This window comes from Macaca nemestrina, chromosome 18 (genome assembly GCF_043159975.1).
Source record: "Macaca nemestrina isolate mMacNem1 chromosome 18, mMacNem.hap1, whole genome shotgun sequence".
NCBI classification, from domain to species: domain Eukaryota; kingdom Metazoa; phylum Chordata; class Mammalia; order Primates; family Cercopithecidae; genus Macaca; species Macaca nemestrina.
The window spans coordinates 22603222-22623407 of record NC_092142.1 but is presented as its reverse complement, the minus strand read 5'-3'; the positions used below and the strand labels follow the sequence as shown (position 1 = coordinate 22623407).

Genomic DNA, 20186 nt, shown 5'->3' with positions numbered 1-20186 from the left:
CAATGGAGTTGCATAACAGAACAGTGGGCATAAGTTGAGGAACAGATGAAAGTAATCGTAGGTGACAGAGGTTAGGATAGTGATTACTCCTGAAGAATACAGTGGATAGGGATTGTGAGATGCTTCTGGGGGTACCAAAATGTTCTGTTTCTTGATCTGGATGTCAATGAATTCTTCTTAAACTCTTCCAAAAAATTGAGGGAATATTTCCAAACTCATTATCCAAGACTATCATACCAAAGTCAAACAAAAACATGACAAGAGAAGAAAATTATAAACCAATATCCCTGATGAACATAGATGGAAAAAAATCCTCAACAAAATATTAGCAAACCAAATTAAAAGAATTTTATTCACCAAGACCAAGTGGGATTTCTCCCTGGGATGCAAGGATGGTTCAACACATAGAAATCAATAAATGTGATACCCATGTTAAAAAAATAAAGGATAAAAATCACATGATCATCTCAATAGATGCAGGGGAAAAAAGCATTTGAAAAAATTTAACCTTCTTTCATGAAAAAAGTACTCAGCAGATAAGGTATAAAGGAAATGCATTCAACACAATACTCTATGGCTTCTATTATGACAAACCCGTAGCTAACATCATTCTCAACACTGAAAAGTTGAAAGCCTTTCCTCTAAGATCAGGATGCCCACTCTCGCCCCTTCTTTTCAATAGAGTACTGGAAGTCCCGGCCAGAGTAATTAAGAAAAAGAAAGAAAGAAAAGGCATCCTAATAGGAAAGGAAGAAGTGAAACTGTGTCTATTTCTTGACAAGGTGATTTTATATACAGAAAACCCTAAAGAATCCACAAAAAAAAAAAAAAAAAAAAACAGAACTGATCAACAAATTCAATAAAGTTGTAGGATGCAAAACCAACATACAAACAGTCGTGTTTCTATATTAGAATACCTAATTATTCTAATTTTCTATACTAGCATGCCTGATAACAAACTACCAGACCAGAAAAGTAAGAAAACAAACTCATTTACAATAGCAGCAAAAAGAAATTACTTAGGTGTAAATGTAACCAAGGAGGTAAACGATCTGTACACTGAAAACTATAAAACACTGATGAAAGAAACTGAGGAAAACACAAATAAATGAAAAGATATCCTGTGTTCATGGATTGGACAAATTAATATTGTGAAAATGTCCATACTATCCAAAGCAATCTACAGATTCAATGCAATTCTTATCAAAATTCCAATGTCATTTTTCACAGAAATAGTAAAAACAACCCCTAAATTCATACAGGACCACAAAAGACCCCAAATAGCCAAATCTTGAGCAAAAAGAACAAGCTGGAAGAATCACACTCCTTGATTTCAAAATACATTATAAAGCAATTGTAACCAAAACAGCACAGTACTAGCATAAAAACAGATGCATCAACCAATGGAACAGGATAGAAAGCCCAGAAATAAATCCGCACATTTATAGCCAACTGATTTTTGATAAAGGTGCCAAAAACACACAATGAGGGAAAGGACAGTCTCTTCAGTAAATGGTGTTGGGAAAACTGGATATCCACATGTAGAAGAATGAAATTAGACCCTTATCTTACAAACCACATACACAATCAACTCAAAATTGATTAAAGACTTAACACCTGAAACTATAAAACTGCTAGAGAAAAACATAGGGGAAAAACTCCACAACACTGGTTTGGGCAATGATTAAGCAAAAGCAAAAGGAGACAAATGGGAAGGCACAAACTGAAAGCTTCTTCACAGCAAAAGAAACAATTAATAAAGTGAAGAGACAGCCCACAGAACGGGAAAAATATTTGCAAACGCTGTATCTGACAAGAGATTAATACCCAAAATATACAAAGAACTCAAACAACTCAATAGCAAGAAAACAAATAACCTGATTTAAAAATGGGATCTGAACAGATATTACTCAAAAGAAGACACACAAATGGCCAATAGGTACATGAAAAAATGTTCAGCACACTAAGCACTAGGGAAATGCAAATTAAAACCACAGTGAGGTATCACCTCATACCTGTTACAATGGCTTTTATCAAAAAGATAAAAAAATAACATGTTGGAGAACACGTAGAGAAAAGGGGACCAATACATTATTGGTGGGAATGTAAGTTAGTATGGCCTTATGAAAAACAGTACTAAAAGTTTCTCAAAAAAATCTAAAAAGTGAACTACCACCGGGCATGGTGGCTCACACCTGTAATCCCAGCACTTTGGGAGGCCAAGGCAGGTGGATCACCTGAGGTCAGGAGTTTGAGACCAGCCTCACCAATACAGTGAAACCCCGTCTCTACCAAAAATACAGAATTAGCCAGGCATGGTGGTGCATGCCTGTAATCCCAGCTACTTGGGAGGCCGAGGCAGGAGAATCTCTTGAACTCGAGAGGTGGAGGTTGCAGTCAGCCAAGATCGCACCATGGCACTCCAGCCTGCGCAACAAGAGCAAAACTCAGTCTCAAATTAAAAAAAAAAATTTAAAAACTACAATACAATCCAGTAACCCCACTTCTGGGTATATACTTAAAGGAACTGAAATCAATATGTCAAAGAATATGTGCATTCCCATGTTTGTTGCAGTACTATTTACAATAGCAAAGATATGGTATCAACCTAAGTGTTCAACAGAGAATGAATGAATAAAGAAAACATAGTATATACACACAATGGAATCCTACCCAGACTTAAAAATTCTATCATTTGTGACAATATACATGAATCTGGAGAACATTATACAAAGTAAAATACGCCAGAAACAGACAAATACAGCATGATCTCACTTATACGTGGAATCTAATAAAGTTGTAGTCATAGAAGTAGAGAGTAGAAGAAGGATGGTTACCAGAATCTGGGGTGGAGGGAGGGAGTTGTTGATCAAAGGATACAAAGTTTCAGGTAGACAAGGGGAACAGGTTTGGAGATCTATTGCACGTAGGGTAACACAGTCAATAATAAATGTATCATATATTTCAAATAACTAAGTAAATTTCAAGTGTCTCACCATAAAAAATAAGTAAACAAACTGATGGTTATGTTAATTAGCTTGAATTAACCATGCCACATTGTATACATGTATCAAAACATTACACTGCACATGAATTATGATTTGTCAATCAAAAATAATATTAATAGTTTTTTTTAAAAAAAGCTAGCCAACAAAAGATGAATATCCAATTGAAATAAAAAGAAGTCCTTCTCTATACTATATGTCAATCCTGTTTCCCTAAGTGCATTGTTTGGCTCAGAAAGAATTATCAATACCCTCAGCCATAAATTTTGCCACAAAATGTATCCAGATAACTACCAAAAAAAATCCACACACACACACACACAAATCCAAATAATTATCAAATCTTCATTTGCAGCACTGACTAAATTCTAAAGAATGGTCTCTACCTTTAGGGAGGGAAAGAAGATCTTTAATATAGGGCCACCCCATAAAAATCACTGCCCTGACTATCCCAACAAGACAAGCGACCGTCCTGCAGACTTCACCCTCCACCTTCACCCACACTACTTGCCAGCTTCTTCAACCGAAAAGGGATATAAACACCCCACCCTTCACCAAAGGGTGAAAGGAACCCAAATTTAGAAGAGTGAAATGGTCACAAATCTATTTAAAGTTGAAATGCTACCAATACATTTTTGAAATGAGGTCAGCCGATGGGGTGATCACAGATTGCAATTCAACTTTCTGAGGTTTCCCACAAATTAAAGCATCGCAAGCCAGGAAAGGGTTTCTCAGAAAGCACTGTGCTCACCCACGCTCAAATCACCTCTCTGGCCCCAGTCAAGCATTTCTCTCTCAGATCCACGGTAAGGTGCAGCTAATGCTATTGACCATGACATGTAAGCACATCCATTCTTGCATCGTCTCCTTGATTCAAGAGCATTCATCTTGCCTCCCCAACAGGATTATAAACTCAGTAAGGACAAGGACAGTGCCCAGTCCTAGGAAGAACAGAAATAACTACCATTTATCAAGTGCTTACTGTATATATGTCAGGTAAGGTGCTAAGAAACACTTCACATAAACTAGGTTTTATTATTATATCCTTTTAACTATGAAAAAACAGAAGCTCAAAGAGGTTAAGTAACTTGCTTAAGGTCCCACGGCAAGAAGTCAAGATTTAAACCGAAGTCTTTCTTTCTCCAAAACACCAACTCTTCACCACCATGTGCAGCATGTACTCAATAAACACGTACCCACTGGGTGACAGCAGTGGAGAGGGAGAAGGAGTGGGAGGATGCCTTTCAGAGGAAAATTCATTTCTACGGCCCTCCACGTCTAAGGATGCAGTGAAGAGAGATATCCCTATTGATAGAACCATAAAAATAACCTAGTAACCGCCCTCAAAATAGAACAATTAACAATACGACTGACATGAAATTCCAAATGTCTCTTTAGGGTGTGAAAAATAGCAACAGCCCCAAGGTGCTCCGGTAAGGCACCCCCACTGCTTATAAATGGCCATTTTAGTTTCTCCTGCCTGACTTCCATCCCTGCAGGCCTGGAATTTCAGGATTTGAGTCATGGCAAGTATTGTTGCCAAAGGCATCTCATGCTCCTCTTTTTCAAACATTTGGCCATTTCACTCACCCCCACACATCCCACTTTAAAACAGTGACAACAACCACTTCCTAGTCACTACACTGCCTTCACAGGGGCCAACCCCTCTGATGTGACGTTCGTCTCCCACCTGCTCCTCCCTCACACCCTCTTCTTCCTGTTCCCTGCATATGCCCTATTCTCTCTCCTCACTATCTCAACTGCGTTGTCCTGTCCTGTGCCTGAAACACCCTCCCCTGCCCTCATCCCCTTGTCAATCTGGGAACTCCCACTCCTGCTGTAAGACTGTTCCCAAATGTCACCTCCTCTGTGGAATCTTCACCGGTCCGAGGAGGAGTAGGGATGCCATCCAAAGTGTTTTTACACCCTTGGTGTAGCACTTTACATTATGTCTCAGAACTAATTGGCCATGTGCTGTTCTCCTTTTAAAAGACCAGGAAGATCTTTAAGGGTGAGGACAGTGTCTTATTTCTCTTCAAAGCCCATATGGCAACCTGACATTATACAATATATCTGTTCTATGTTATTTACTTATCACTGTTATTCTACTAGAATGTAAATTCCATTAAGTCAGTGATGCTGTTTTATTCACTGTTCTAGTTCCATTGCCTAGAACAGTACCTGATATGTGGTAGGCCCCCAATAAATATATATTAGATGAATGGAAAAACGGTTGGATAGCTGGATGGATGGGTGGGTGGGTGGATGGATGGATGGATGGATGGATGGATGGATGGATGGAAGAATGGCTGGGTGGATGGGCGGATGGATGGATGGATGGATGAATGAATGGATGGATTGCTGGATGGGTGGGTGGATGGGTGGGTGGATAGATAGATAGATAGATAGATAGATAGATAGATAGATAGATAGATAGAGGCAGGATCATATTTTGCCCACCCAAAGGTCATGAAGACATGGAGAAGCAGAACCAGGATTTAAAATTAGGTCAGATTTGAGCTTGAACTCTCAAGTCCAATTTGATACTCCCTCCCTAGAGGCCCAAAGTCTGGTCTCTGGGAAGTAGCAAGATGAAAGAAAAAGAAAGCTAGAATTCACCCCAGGAACATAGTTATGGTTGAACTAATGATGTTGCATATCTTGAACCAGTTAATTTCCATCGACTTAGCCAGTTCCAAGACCCAATAAAAGTGGATCAGAGCTCTCTGGTCTGGGCTTGAGTTCTCCTCCTGACTCTGTAGGGCAACTTTCTGCCTGTGGGCTGAGGGGGAAGGAGATGCCCAGGAGACCACAAACAAGCAGGACAAATGTCAATTAAAAGGTAATAACAACCATGGTAATGATTAACAGCTTAGCACTTCTGAATAAAAGCTGCCGTCTCTACCAGATCCTGTCCTTGCTGTTCCTCTCAACCCTCTAGAACACTAAGCATCCTTACAACACCAAAAATTTCCAGGAAAGACACTGAACTTCCCTTCTCTATTCACAAGGAGGAACAGCCAGTACAGAATCAAGCCCAGGGTAGAACAGAACCAGGCTCAACATTAGGTAAAAGTGTAACACTGCTGACCCAAAAAAAAAAGTTGGTTCACAGGTAGAAACTGATTTTTTTTTTTTTTTTTAAGACACAGTCTCTGTCGCTGGGCTGGAGTGCAGTGGTGCAATCTTGGCTCACTGCAACCTCTGCCTCCTGGGTTCAAGCGATTCTTCTGCCTCAGCCTCCCAAGTAGCTGGGACTACAGGCACACGCCACCACGCCCAGCTAGTTTTTGTATTTTTAGTAGTGAAGAGGTTTCACCATGTTGGCCAGGCTGGTCTTGAATTCCTGATCTCAGGTGATCCACCCACCTCAGTCTCCCGAAGTGCTGGGTTTACAGGCATGAGCCACCACACCTGGCCCATATTTTTATATTCTCATAATTCCCTGTAGTTCATTTATAATGCAAAAAAAAGAATATTCAACAGATATCTACTAAGTGCCCAGATTTGTGTTAGAGGGGTGTTAAAGACATATTAATACCAACTGAGACTTTCTCCTTAATGAAATCAGAAAGACAGATTTGACAAAAGTCCTTTCTCTGTAAGTGAGTCAACACTGTTTATTGTTAAACTACTTACAAAGTATCTTCTGAACAAGAGAAAATACTGTCCAAGTCAAAGGAATGAAGAGTTGTAATATATCAGAGATGGACACAGGGTGAGGAAGGTATTTGGGAGGCAATGTGAGTAATCTTGTGCCCCCTGAAAACTGACTTTCAGCTCAGAAAGCCTCTCACTGAAATGCTGTGCTCTCTCTTTTTATTTATTTTCTATTTATTGGCCCAGACTTGCTCCTCCACCTCTGAAATTGTCTGATTTTTCTTCTTTAGAACAGCCACCTCAAACTGCAAACCCTAAACAAAAAGGAAGTCAGCTCATTATCTGAGTCATTAACTAAGAGGAGATGAAGTTCTCTGTCAAACTGGGAAAGAAGCCATCTCAAGGTAACAGGCTAGTTCTACCAAATACTTACTCATCCTACTTGCAGCCATGATACAAATAAATATTTAGGCTTTCTCCATAGAATGTCACAAAGATAAGTCTCCTGCACATATTTTGTTTTGTTTTGTTTTTAATTGAGATAGGGTCTCGTTATATTGCCCAGACTGGTCTCGAACTCCTGGCCTCAAGCAATCCTCTTGCCTTGGCCTTCTGGAGTGCTGGGATTACAGGCATGAGCCACTGCCTTCAGCCCTGTTGCATATATTATCCAAGATATAGGCAGTTTTACAATACAGATTTTTAGCTGTAGTTCCTTGACAACTCAGACTTTCTCCAGTTGCCTCAGAAAATGAGAATGAGAAGTTGGGCTTTTTTTTTAAATTCCCAGACCACTGACTGTATCCCCAGCCATTACATAAGTTAGCTTCCCATTATATATTCTCCTAGTACCCAGTGCATTTTCTTCAAAGTACCTAATAAAAATGAGATTAAATATGGGTGCAACGATCTGTAGAATGTCTTGTCTCCCCCGACTACATCATAAGCTCCATTACAACAGAAATCTTCTCAATCTCATTCATCATCATATTTTGTCACCTAAAATAGCTCCTGACACATAGAACTTGACACATAGAACTTAACCAGTGAGGCCAGGCATGGTGGCTCTCTCCTGTAATCCCAGCACTTCGGGAGGTTGAGGTGGGCAGATCACTTGAGGTCATAGAGACCAGCCTGGCCAGCATGGTGAAACCCTGTCTCTACTAAAAATGCAAAAGTTAGCTGGGTGTGGTGGCACGAGCCTGTAACCACAGCTACTTGGGAGACTGAGCAGGAGAATCACTCAGTGAACCTGGAAGGCGGAGGTTACAGTGAACCAACATCGCACTACTGCATTCCAGCCTGGGTGAAAGAGTGAGATTCCATCTAAAGCAAAGAAAAAAAAAGAAAGAAAGAAAGAAAGAGAGAGAGAGAGAACTTTTAGAAGGAGAATGGAAAGATGGGTGAATGGATGGACAAATAGATAAATGGAAAAACAGATAGATGATGAAAAGAGAGATGGATGGACAAATGGAGGGATGGATGGATGAATAAATGAATGTATGTGGTGAACAGACGAATTTCCTACTGGATTTTCAAGCAGCCATCACACCTCCAAATGCCATATGTAAACACTGAGGATGTTGTATTCTCTGTAAAAAGGCTAACATTCTATCTATGGAATTTCACACAATTTCACTGAGGAGATTGGATGAATGAAGTCAAAGAATTCATGTTATTAGAGCAAATGCCAGAATATAAAGGACTTACCTTTGAAGGCATCAATCAGAGACAAACTTTTCAGCAGATCCCCCTATCTACCCAAGAATTAATTGAACTGCATAGTTAAAAGACCAGACCATAGCTCTTAAATTATACTTAGTAATTTAATGACCTGTATCTGAAAAGTAGCAAAAGAAGATGCATATTGTGAAAATTATGACATATTCTTTTTTTTTTTTTTTTTTTTTTTTTTTTTTGAGACGGAGTCTCGCTGTGTCTCCCAGGCTGGAGTACAGTGGCCGGATCTCGGCTCACTGCAAGCTCCGCCTCCCGGGTTCACGCCATTCTGCCGCCTCAGCCTCCCAAGTAGCTGAGACTACAGGCGCCCGCCACCACGCCCGGCTAGTTTTTTGTATTTTTAGTAGAGACAGGGTTTCACCATGTTAGCCAGGATAGTCTCGATCTCCTGACCTCGTGATCCACCCGCCTCGGCCTCCCAAAGTGCTGGGATTACAGGCTTGAGCCACCGCGCCCGGCCGACATATTCATCTACTTACATATATGTGTGTGTGTGTGTGTGTGTGTGTGTGAGAGAGAGAGAGACAGAGAGAGAGAGAGAGGCGGAAACAGAGAGACAGAGACAGAAGGATAAGCAGAGATGAGAAAAGAGGGACTCCAACAGGACACATGTATATAAAACTATTTTCAAACCTTCAGTTAATTTTTTGACCAATTGCCTTCTTCTATATCTTCTTTCTTATTGGCCTAGATACACTATAAACATGCTGCATCTAGTTGTGGGCAGTACCTGGAGTATCATTAGTGCTCGGAAATAATATATTTTTTAAAAATTATTTCCTAAGAATCTGTATATCATGTCATCTAGATTTTCAAAGGTCATATTTTCCATATCTACTTAGAAAGACGTTCTGTTGCCCAGTGACAAAGCTTCAGGCTCCTCCTGAGTGCTCCACAGTGAAAAATGAATTTGCTGTTGCCTATCCAACAAATCAGCCCTCCTTTTTAAGACTCAGCGTTAACCCACTCAAAGATTCTTATTTCGATTGGGACATTGAGCCTGAAATCCCTCTTCAGGTGGAAAAAAAAAAAAGAAAAAAGCCAGATCATCAAACACAAAGTCAAAAAACCTCTGCCTTTTATTCACATAGAAGCCCGCAGGACACATTTAGAATAAGCTAAAAGGTGAGTGGAGTTTGGCTCACAGGTCTCTGGGGTCTGCTTCTGGGAAGAAAGAGAAGTGAAACAATAGAAGCAACCTCTAAACTTGCAGCCTGACTTGGTGATTTTTTGAAAAAATGGCCCTCTCTATGATTTTACTAAGAAAATTCAACCTGAAGTGCATGAGGTCATATTACACATTTCTAGGGAACACTGCCCAAAATAAAATTAATCTTTGATTCATTTTTTGTTATATAAATACACGTATGCTATGCTAATCTACATGTGTTAATTACCCACTAAAATAAACTTCTGTTTGATAGGGTAAATATTGAAAAAAACAACAATGGCTGGAGCCATGTCATGACTTGGGGTTTTTTAAGAATAATTATACCTACAAGATTTAAAAACCTGTTTTCTAATCTACATGGGAAAAAGAAGAGCTGACTTACTCATTATCATCAATTCTAGCTTTTCATAGAAAATAAAATTGGCCGGGCGCGGTGGCTCACGCCTGTAATCCCAGCACTTTGGGAGGCCGAGGCGGGCGGATCACAAGGTCAGGAGATCGAGACCACGGTGAAACCACGTCTCTACTAAAAATACAAAAAATTAGCCAGGCGCGGTGGCGGGCGCCTGTAGTCCCAGCTACTCAGGAGGCTGAGGCAGGAGAATGGCGTAAACCCAGGAGGCGGAGCTTGCAGTGAGCCGAGATTGCGCCACTGCACTCCAGCTTGGGCGACAGAGCGAGACTCCGTCTCAAAAAACAAAAAAAAACAAACAAAAAAATAAATAAATAAATAAAATAAAATAAAATTAACCTTTCATTTTTTGCGGTATAAAAAAGTGCAAACTCTTCTAATCTACATGTGCTAACTACACACTAAAATAAACTTATATTTGATTTGATAGAATTGATATTGATGAAAACAACTGTGGTCGGAGTCATGTCAGGCTTTGGGGTTTTTTAAGAATAATTTCAATTAGAAGATTTAAAAACATGTTTTCTAATCTACATGAGAAAAAGAAGAGCCAACTTACTCATTATAATCATCAATTCTAGCTTTTCATAGAAAATTTGTGCACTGGGGTTTTTCTAGAGAGTCCATGGCAGGTTCAGATCTTTCTCAGAAGAAAAGACAATGCTACCCAGGCCTGGGTTTCTGGGCCCAGACACTGAACTGAGCACTCATTGGTGTTACCCAATATCCAGGAAGAAATACGCCAAGAAGAGAAACTATCTAAGTACATGAAAGAGGCCTAGTCATTTAACAAGTTCCAGAATGAACTCTGTCCCACTTTGACACAGTTTCCTACTGCGAATCAAGTAACACTGATGGTCTCACTTAGAGTCATTGATACTTGCTGTGGCTATTTCTCATGCACCACCTCATTATTCTTCACCATAACCCTACGAGTTAGGTACTATTATCCCCATTTTACAGATGAGGAGACCAAGGTTGCTACTGGGGAATGACTTGCCCAAGGTCACAGATGGAGTAAGCGGCCCATCACAGATATATACCCAGTTCTGCTGGACTCCAACTCCTTGCTACAAATTCCAAATCTCTATATTTCATTGCCTATTTCTACCAAATTCACTTCCTTTATAAAAACAAACAAAAAACACTTAGGGAGGCCAAAGCAGAATGAGACTCCTGGCTTGAGGCCAGGAGTTTGAGACCAGGCACAGGCAGCAAAGCAAGACCCGCTATCTCTACAAAAAAATTTAAAATTAAAAAATATATATTTGGCCAGGTTCAGTGGCTCACACCTGTAATCCTAGCACTTTGGGAAGCTAAGGCGGGCAGATCACCTGAGGTCAGGAGTTCGAGACCAGCCTAACCAACATGGCAAAACTCCACCTCTACTAAAAATATAAAAATTAGCCAGGTATGGTGGCACACGCCTGTAGTCCCAGCTACTCAAGAAGCTGAGGTACAAGAGTCACTTGAACCCGGGAAGTGGAGGTTGCAGTGAGCTAGATCATGCCACTGCACCCCAGTCTGGATGACAGAATAGACTCCGTCTCAAAAAAAAAAAAAAAGGTGTGGTGACACACACCTGCAGTCCCAGCTACTCAGGAGACTGAGGCAGGAGAATCGCTTGAGCTCAGGAGTTTGAGGCTGCAGTGAGCTATGATCATGTCACTGCCCTCCAGCCTGGGCCACACAGTGAGACCTTGTCTCTGAGAACAAAATTTAAAAAAAAAAAAAAAAGGAAGAAGGTTTTTCTCGCTACCAAACTATAAAGTCTTCTGAGAATAAAAGTCTCATTCTACCCAATGGCTTGGGTAGAATTAATTAATTACCATTAAAGCTCAAATGCGGGTCCTAAGTTCCTGTAAAGAATGCCATAGAGACAGCCGGCACTGTGGCTCATGCCTGTAATCCCAACACTTTGGGAGTCCGTGGCAAGTGAATCACCTGAGGTCAGAAGTTTTAGACCAGCCTGGCCAACATGGTGAAACCCCATCTCTACATAATTTTGTAAAAATATTAAAATTATCCAGGTGTGGTGGTGGGCCCCCGTAATCCCACATAATCCCAGTTATTTGGATGGCTGAGGCAGAAGAATCGCTTGAACCCCGGGAGATGGAGGTTACCGTGAGTTGAAATGGTGCCACTGCACTCCAGCCTGGGCAACAGAGCGAGACTCCGTCTTGGAAAAAAAAAAAAAGGAAAAGAAAAAATAATGCCATAGAGAGAAATCTGCCTTGCTTGTCAAAGGAGTTCCACTTCTACTCTAGAATTTAGGCAATTTTACAATAGGGATCTTCAGCCCCAGTTCCCTGTCATCAAATACATTCTTAAATTACCTCCCAGAGAGTGGTTTTATAAGAAATAGACAGAGTGGAAACAAAAAGGGAGAAATTATGTGGCAGTCAACCTAAAGTTTTGTCCTATCATCATACAAAAGCAAGAAAATCGATTCTTAAGCTCCCCTGAGCACGTAGAAATCCATAATTTCCTGTGGTTTATGAGTTTTCCATCCTTCCTCTCCCAACCCATAGCAGTGTACCCAATTTCCATATAGAGCATGAAGGTAACTCTCAATGGTTTCTTTGCCTTGAGATCATCCTACATACCTCCTACCGGAGTGGCAGAGACGATATCCTCTCTCTGCTTATATTTTTGAAATGGAAACATCCTCTAAATAGTGGCTGCCTGAAATAAACACTACATTTCCCACATGCTCCCTCGCAGCAAGGTGTGGGTATGTGATTAAACCCTAGCTAATAGGATATAAGTCGAAGGATCTTGAGCAGCTTCCCCAAGTGACACCGAGCATGTGCTATTTGCCCTTCTTTACCCCTTTCTTCCTTCCTGCTAGCTGAAAGAAGGGTGTGAGGGAGGACTCCACAGTCTAGCATCCTTCTTGGACCAGAAGATAATTGTCACTCCGCAGGGATGGCAGAGCAGAAAACTGAAAGGAACTTGAGGCCCTGGGTTCTGGATTGCTGACTTAAGTGAGATCATAAAACCTTATGTGTTTTGTATAAACTGTTGATTCCATTGTAAGTGGATTCACTTTCAGAGGAAATATTTGGTACCAAGAACAATCAGATACTAAGGAACTCCTCAGTGGTTCCAGAATTAGTCCCCAGGCAATGCTGAGTACCAGGGATAAATTTCCCTCCTTCCTGTATGTTCCCATTCTAAACATCTCAATTTCAGGGACTGCCAATCTGCCCCTCCCCTCACTCCTCCCTACTCCTGCCCAAATGGAATATGCTGTCAAAGCAGCTACACAGAGTGACCAGAAGTTCATGGCTGAATTTTGACTCTTACCTGGCAGGCAGTTCCATAGCAAAGCAACCCTGCAGAGCCAGTCTTCTCTTGTACCAGCTGCCCCACCATTGGGGTAGTCTGGGGACAATCATAAGAGCTGATATTTTCTGAGCATACTCTGTGCCAAGCTCTGGCCCAAGAATCTTGGATATTGCAATGAGTTGGAGCTGCTCAGCCACACTATGGTACTGTTACTGGCTCCGTTTTATAGACAAGGAGGCTGAAATACAGAGAAGCTAAGTAATACGCCTGAGAAGTCTCAAAGCCAGGATTCAGACCGACAGGGACTTGCCTGGTAGCCTGTGCACAGGCCCACTTCTCTACACTGCCTCTTGGTCAGGAGGCAGGGAGGAGAAAAAGAAAGGCAATTTAAAAAATAGACACTCCAGAGGGGCATAGCGGCTCACACCTATAATCCTAACACTGCGGGGCTGAGGTGGGAGGACTGCTTGAAGCCAGGAGTTCAAGACCAGTCTAGGCAACATCGCAAGACCCCTTCTCTACAAAAGTTGTTTTAAAATTAGACAGGCATGGTGGTGTGTACTTGTAGTCCCAGCTACTCAGGAGGCTGATGCGGTAGGATCGCTTGAGCCCATGAGTTTGAGGCTGCAGTGAGCTCTGATCATACCACTGTACTCAGCCTGGGCAACAGAGTGAGACTCTGTCAAAAAAAAAAAAAAAGGCACTCCTATCTCTAAAGTGGCCATATTTCATGACAAACTTTAATTCTGCCTTTTTCTCATAACATCAAAAAAGTCCTGTTATCTTCCAGACTTTGAGTTAGAGGATCTCCTATTTCAGATGTGTCATGCCTTGCACATTCCAAAGTGACTTTCCCATCCATCAATAACAACACAGCAGGTGGCATAGAAGAGCTGTGGTAAAAATGTTTAAAAATCGCCCCTGGCCTCAGCAAGAGACAAAGACTGAAACTGATTCATGGAAGTGAAAGGCAACCTCAAAGAAGAAATTACATATTCCAGCACCAAGACACTATTGGTGTTTTGTTTGAGGGGTCAAAGTTCTAGAAAACAGTCCAAACTTGTTTGCACCAGGGCCTAAGTTGTTGCCACTTAAAAAGACTTGAGGAGTCCTCTGGTGTGGGGCAGTGGATCCAAATCTTGGTAAGAGAGGCTGCGTAGGTTGGCAGGGCTCACTGAGCCCACTGGGGCCTCGATCTCAGAAGAGTATGCACAAGTCTCAGAGGAGCACAGTGCCACGCTGCCAGCAAGCAAACATTCTGCACCACTGATGATGCCACCTACATTCACTAGGGATCACTTTACTTTTCCCTGGAGGGTGGAGGTGCAGCCACAAAACTGTCAGTCAGTGCTAAATCACATGTCAGACTCTTCCACACTCAAATACTTTCTTTTGATTTAAACCCAGCTCCCCAGGGTGGTGGTCAATTTGCCCCTAAAGATATAATACCCCAGAACCCAGAAATGCACTGTTTCTTACCAAACTCAATCTCGCCAAGCCTAAGAGAAAATTAAAAAAAAAAAAAAAACAAACATACACACACAAACTTTCCAGATGAGAGGTTGCAAATTTAAATGCCTACAGGGGCCAGAAATGGATGAAGTGGTCCCAACTGCGATCAACTGAGACAAAATGGTAAAGCTGTTCCCCATCTACGACAACGGCTCTCAGCTCCAAACGATTGTTTTCACGCGAAAGTCAGACGATTTCTCAGCAAAATTAAAGTTGGAAATTAGGATGTGCATGTGAAATCTCCCGGTTCTAAAATGTTCACATCAAATTCACAAATAAGACACCCTAAGGGCTACACAGAACTGCGCGTGACTTTTGGTCCTGGAGAGCCAATTTGTAATCTGTCTTTCAGACAGGATCCCCAAAGACGGGGGAGGGGGGCACCTTACACGTGATCAAGTCACCACCAGCAGGTTGGATACCCCTAGTTAGGGTCCAGGATCTCAAGCCAGATGCAAGAACTCAGGTAACCAGTGCCCTGGAGACCTTTCTGTTTCTACCCAGAAGATAGGGTGATTTAAACCAGGATCTGAGAAACACCTCCTCTGGAACTACTTCTTTCAGAGAGAGAGGAGGCCCAGGAGACAAATACAGTCGTCTTTCTAGGGGATGTACCATCTGCAGAGGAGCAGCAGCCACCTGCGGAGACCTCTGCAAGGCAGGGCGAGGCAGAACCTCCCTGGGTGAGATAAGGAAGGGACATGGGCAGAGAAAGGGGGAGGAACTAAGAGGGACAGGTTCTCCCAGAAACGTCCCGGGAAGACGCTTTCTCCCCCAGCAGAACTGACCATGCCAGGATTGCTTCAGGAGGCTGCTTTGACTCTTCCAGAGCAGGGAAGGCAGGAAGGGTAGGTGCACTTCCTTGGCATGTAAGCCTCCCAGCGCCATCGGCCCCAGTCACACACACACCCCTTAAAAGGACCCTGTTGTGGTGAAGAATTCCTAGCCTGGGAGGTCACTCTGACCAACGTAATTCTTTCACTCTCTGCCTAACTCAGTAACTTCTATAAAGTCTTTTTCGCCCTCTCTTCCCACAAATAGCATCCCCAAAGCCCCAGAGCCTACCTTGGCACTGGAATCCCTGCTTCCCGAAGCCCCTGCAAAAGCAGAAAGAGGTGTATGTCAGGCAGCCCGGGGGAGCCCAGCCTCCAGCTAGTTCCCCACAGAGTCACCCCCCTTCCTCCCTGCCTCTGCACCCCAGGTGCAAACTCCCAGCCACAGGCGGGTGCCCAAGAGTCTTCCGCCTTTGTGGGGGTAGGTGGGAGCTCGGCTGTAACCCCCATCTCCCTTCACTCCTGCAGAAGAGAGAAGGCTGCGACCACCAGGTGGCGGGATAGTGGGGAGCGTTTCCCGGGGTAGGGGCTGAAGGCAGGCAGTAGATCTGCCCACAGATGCCCCAGCACCCTCCGGAAAAGAGAAGAGATAAAGACGCATTCTGAGGGAGGGCGAGAGTGACCCCGCGGCGGTGGTGTCCCCTGGGAGGGGGACTGGGAAGGAGGAAAGGATGCCCCACTACTGAAGGGACCGGGGAAGAAAGGGGCCCGCAGTGATATGACCGAGGAGTGGAAAGGGGAACCCAGGCCCTCGGGAAGGGGCAATGGGAGATAACACAGGGCGCTGCTCGGAGGCAAAGAGGAGGGAGAAAGGATGTCCCATGCCCGCAGGGAGATAGAGAAGGACACCCAGGGCGCTGCCCTCCGGAAACAAGGGGTGGGGGGCGAGGGCTCCTCGCGCCCGGAAGCAGGCGGAGAGATAGGGAACCCCGGGTCAGAGAGCACCCGAGGCGCTGCCCTCCAGGGCAGGCACAGACCCCGCGCGCTCCTAGCCAGGTGGAGCAAAGGCGCCCGCGACGCTGCCCCTGGGCGCTCTAGAGGCGCCTGGGAGCAGGAGAGGGCAGGAGGCGCCCCGCGGAGGACCGTCTGGGACCGGGGTGGGGACAGGGCAACCGCAGGACTGTCCATTCGGGAGTCCCAGGCAGCAGGGTCCGGAGCGGGGAGTCCGGGGACGCGGGGTCCCGGGGTGCGGAGGGCGCAGAGGGCGCGGAGACGGGGTCCCCGGCGCGGCGCTGCCCTCGGGGGCCCGGAAAGGTGCCCTGCGCGCGCGCGCTCACCAGATGAAGTCGGTGCAGTGGCTGCAGAAGGTGGGCTGCTTGAAGAAGCGGGCGGTAAATTTGTGGTTCTTGACCTCGTGCACGTTCTTCTGCCGGAGGGCGCCTTTGCGGGCGAAGCGCACGGTGCTCTCCTCGCCCTCGCTCGGCGGCGGCCCCGCAGCCGGGTCAGCCATCTTGCGCGCGGGGAGCCGGAGCCTGAGAGGTGCCGGCCCCGGGGCCCCGGGACCGCGGGCTGCGGGCCGGGGAGGAGCTGGAGGCGGCGGCCGCTGCTGCACCCGGGGCCGCGGGCGCTTCCCCTGCGCCGGCTCTGGCGGCCGAGGCGCGCGGAGCCGGGGCTGTCACTCGCCCAGCTGCTGCCGCTCGTCCAGCTGCGCTTGGCACCGCTGGCCCCAGCTGCGGGGGAGGGAGGCGGAGCCCCGGGCCAGTCCCGCCCTCCTCATTTGCATCTCGTCCAGGCCCCGCCCAGCGCCGCCAGCTGCTTTACATATCCGCGCCCCGGCGGCGGTGGGCCTCGCGGCGAAGCGTCCACAGCCGCAGCTCTGCAGCGATGGGACCGCAGCCCGGGGTCGCCGGACCCAAGCCTCGCCCCTCACCCCACCCCGTGCTCGGCCCCCGGGGCTGCGTTCAAGAGATGTGCCCCGGGGAGGAGCGAGAGTGGAAGGACCTACGGGGCGAAGGGGAGCGGGTGGAAGGGGTGGGGCGCAGCGAATTCCACCCCGGCCTCTGCGGAGACTGGTACCCATCCACCCCCATCCATCCCATTGGTCATTCTGCACGCGTCTCCTGGAGGGATGGGCTCCAGCTGTCACTCATTCGGAAAGGCTTGTGGCCGCACACACTTACACACACATACACATACACGTTCCGCAGAGGTAGGGGAGGAGCGATCTTTATTTTATATATCTCTAACTCCACCACAAAGAAGATTCTTGGCTTTGCTTGCCGCCTGCACGTTTGGAAGAGAACTCCCTACCTTCTGTCCATCCCCTCTACAAAAAGACTCCGTTTCCCCAACTGTAACATAGGGTTAACAGTGTGGGGGGGAAGGATTTCAGTAGATCATTATTTTCCAAATTTCATTCATTTCTGACTCGACTTCACAAATTCTGGTCGTATTTGTGCACCCTCTGGCGGGGGGTGGGGAAAACCTGTCTCTTTTGGTCTATCTGAGTTTGAATAGCAAGAGGTATCTATGTTATCAAAATATCTCCAGGTGCCGTCATCTGCCCTAAGCATCTTCGACTGAAGTCATCTTTTATTTGTTAAGAGAGGAAATTAATAAATGCTACAGGAGTGTTAAAGACATTAATATCAAACCAGGACTCTCCCCTTGATGTGATCTGAAGGTAACTGAAAGGGTAATAATTGTCTGCAATGTGTAATTCAATGTTATTTAGCGCCCTGTTCATGCACAAGGCCTAAACATACCCACAGCCACCATGTCCTCCACTCTGGGAACGCAGAGCTTCATTAGACCGTGAGCTCCTTCACCAGACCTAGGTTCTGTGAGAGCAGGGGGGTTGCTCACCACCATGTCGCCCAGCACCAAGCTCCGTGCCTGACACCTCCCAAGAGCCCAGTAAATATTGGTTGATTGAGTGAAGGCATGGATGAATAAGTGAATGAATGAAGACTTAAAGGATGGCACTCCTTACCCCCACTCACACCCAGTAGGTGTTTAATAATAAATATCAAGTGATTGAGATGGGCATCAGGTACTTGTTCTGTCTTATTTAGCCCCCATGACAATGCTATGTAGATCTGGTAACTTTCATTATGGATAAGGATGGGGAGGTTCAGAGTGATTAAGATACACCCACAGTCATACCGTTGCTGAATGGTGATTGGGCTGGCCTGACTACAAAGCATCCTGGTGACAAAGAGATAAACCTGAGTAGTGGTGGATGAAGGCGGGCAGGCTGGAGTTGCACGAGCTCAGGTCCCACTATGACAATTTTGCCTGGAAGCTGCTAAGTGGTAAGTCATTATTAGGTAGCATGTCGAGAGCAAGGGCTACAATAATAGAATGTCCCTCTCCTACATAGTAATTCAAAGGTAAGGAGGAAAAAATAGCATTCACTTTTAAGGTTGACATGTTTGGGAAACTGGATGTGCCTGTCTATTATTAGTCCTTTAAGAGGCCCCACCACCTCCCAGTGAGGCTTGGGAAAACATCCCAGGAGACATTGCTGCTTGAAGTAGTTTTCCTTTGAACTGATGAGCTGGAAGCTCACAGTCCACATCCTGCCTTTTGAATGAAGTGCCCTGGATGACTTTGGTCTGTAACAACAAACAGTACCTCATGGCGCCAGGGCCTGGGGATGCAAGGGCTGTGGATGGAGAAGAGCCACTTGGTTCTTGAAGGCATTGCACCAACTGAGGATGAGAAATGTGGTTCCCATTGGACCCGGATTCCTGTAGGTCAGGGGTCTCAAAGTGGTAGCTCCAGATGCTCTATTTTTTTAAGCTAGCCCAATGGTTTTTATTATTATTATTATTATTATTCAAGTGTCATAGAATTTTACCTAAATATCCAGATTCTGATTTATCTAGGAAAAAAAGATATAGCTAAATGGAGCCTACATTCCTGCACTCACTCATACATTTGTTCTTTCAATCAACAAATTGCTTATTAAGCACCCACTACATGCTGTTCCAAATACTGTTAAACAAACCAGACAGAGGTCCCTGCCCACATGGAGCTTATAGTCTAATGGGGAAGGGACAGCAATAACCTAACCAACTAATGAATCCATACCAGGTGGGGTATAATAGAATGTTCGTAAAGAAAAATAAAGCATCATTATAAAGACTATAGGTAAAGCCTTTATAATATGGGGCCATCTGAGCAAGGCCTGAATAAAGTGAGAGGGTGAGCCAGGGGACTATCGAGAGTTTCCAGACAGAGAAAACAGCAAATGCAAAGAGCCTAGGGGAGGATCATGCTTGGTATATTGGAGAAACAGCGAGAAGGCCTTAGTGGTTGGATGAACAGAGAGGATAAAGGACTTATGAGATGAGGTCAGGGAGGTAGCAGGGCCCCAAAGGGCTTTGTAAATGTGATAAGGAGTTTGGATTTCACTCCAGTGAATGGAAGCCATTGGAGGGTTGGAAGCTGAGGAGTAGCCTGATATGACTTATAGGGTTTTCTTTTTAAAAGCTTACCCTAGCTACTATGTGGAACTTAGAGGAGAAAGGGTGGAGGCAGGAAGAGCAGTGAATAGGTCAAATAAGCAGATCAGGCAAGAGATTAGGGCAACATGGCATAGTGCCACCTGGTGCTGCAGGGCAGCGGCTCTCATGTCACCAGAGCACCCCAGGCCTGCTCTGTTCATGAAGGAGTGA

At 44.8% G+C, this 20186-nt stretch overlaps 1 protein-coding gene across 2 annotated transcripts in view; it reads right to left on the bottom strand.

Moving 5' to 3' along the window:
- The window catches only part of LOC105485029 (protein kinase C beta), a 381756-nt gene extending 364535 nt beyond the window's left edge, over positions 1 to 17221 (bottom strand). Inside the window, exons 1-2 of one of the 2 annotated variants that reach the window (XM_011747190.3) lie at positions 16842 to 17221; positions 15797 to 15828 (exon numbers count right to left, since the gene is read on the bottom strand). In XM_011747190.3, the coding sequence (XP_011745492.1) occupies positions 15797 to 15828; positions 16842 to 17014 (205 nt within the window). In that variant the 5' untranslated portion in view covers positions 17015 to 17221. The remainder of the gene's footprint in view (positions 1 to 15796; positions 15829 to 16841) is intronic. The other variant, XM_011747191.3, reaches the window with a different exon arrangement.
- Between the last annotated feature and the right edge of the window lie 2965 nt (positions 17222 to 20186).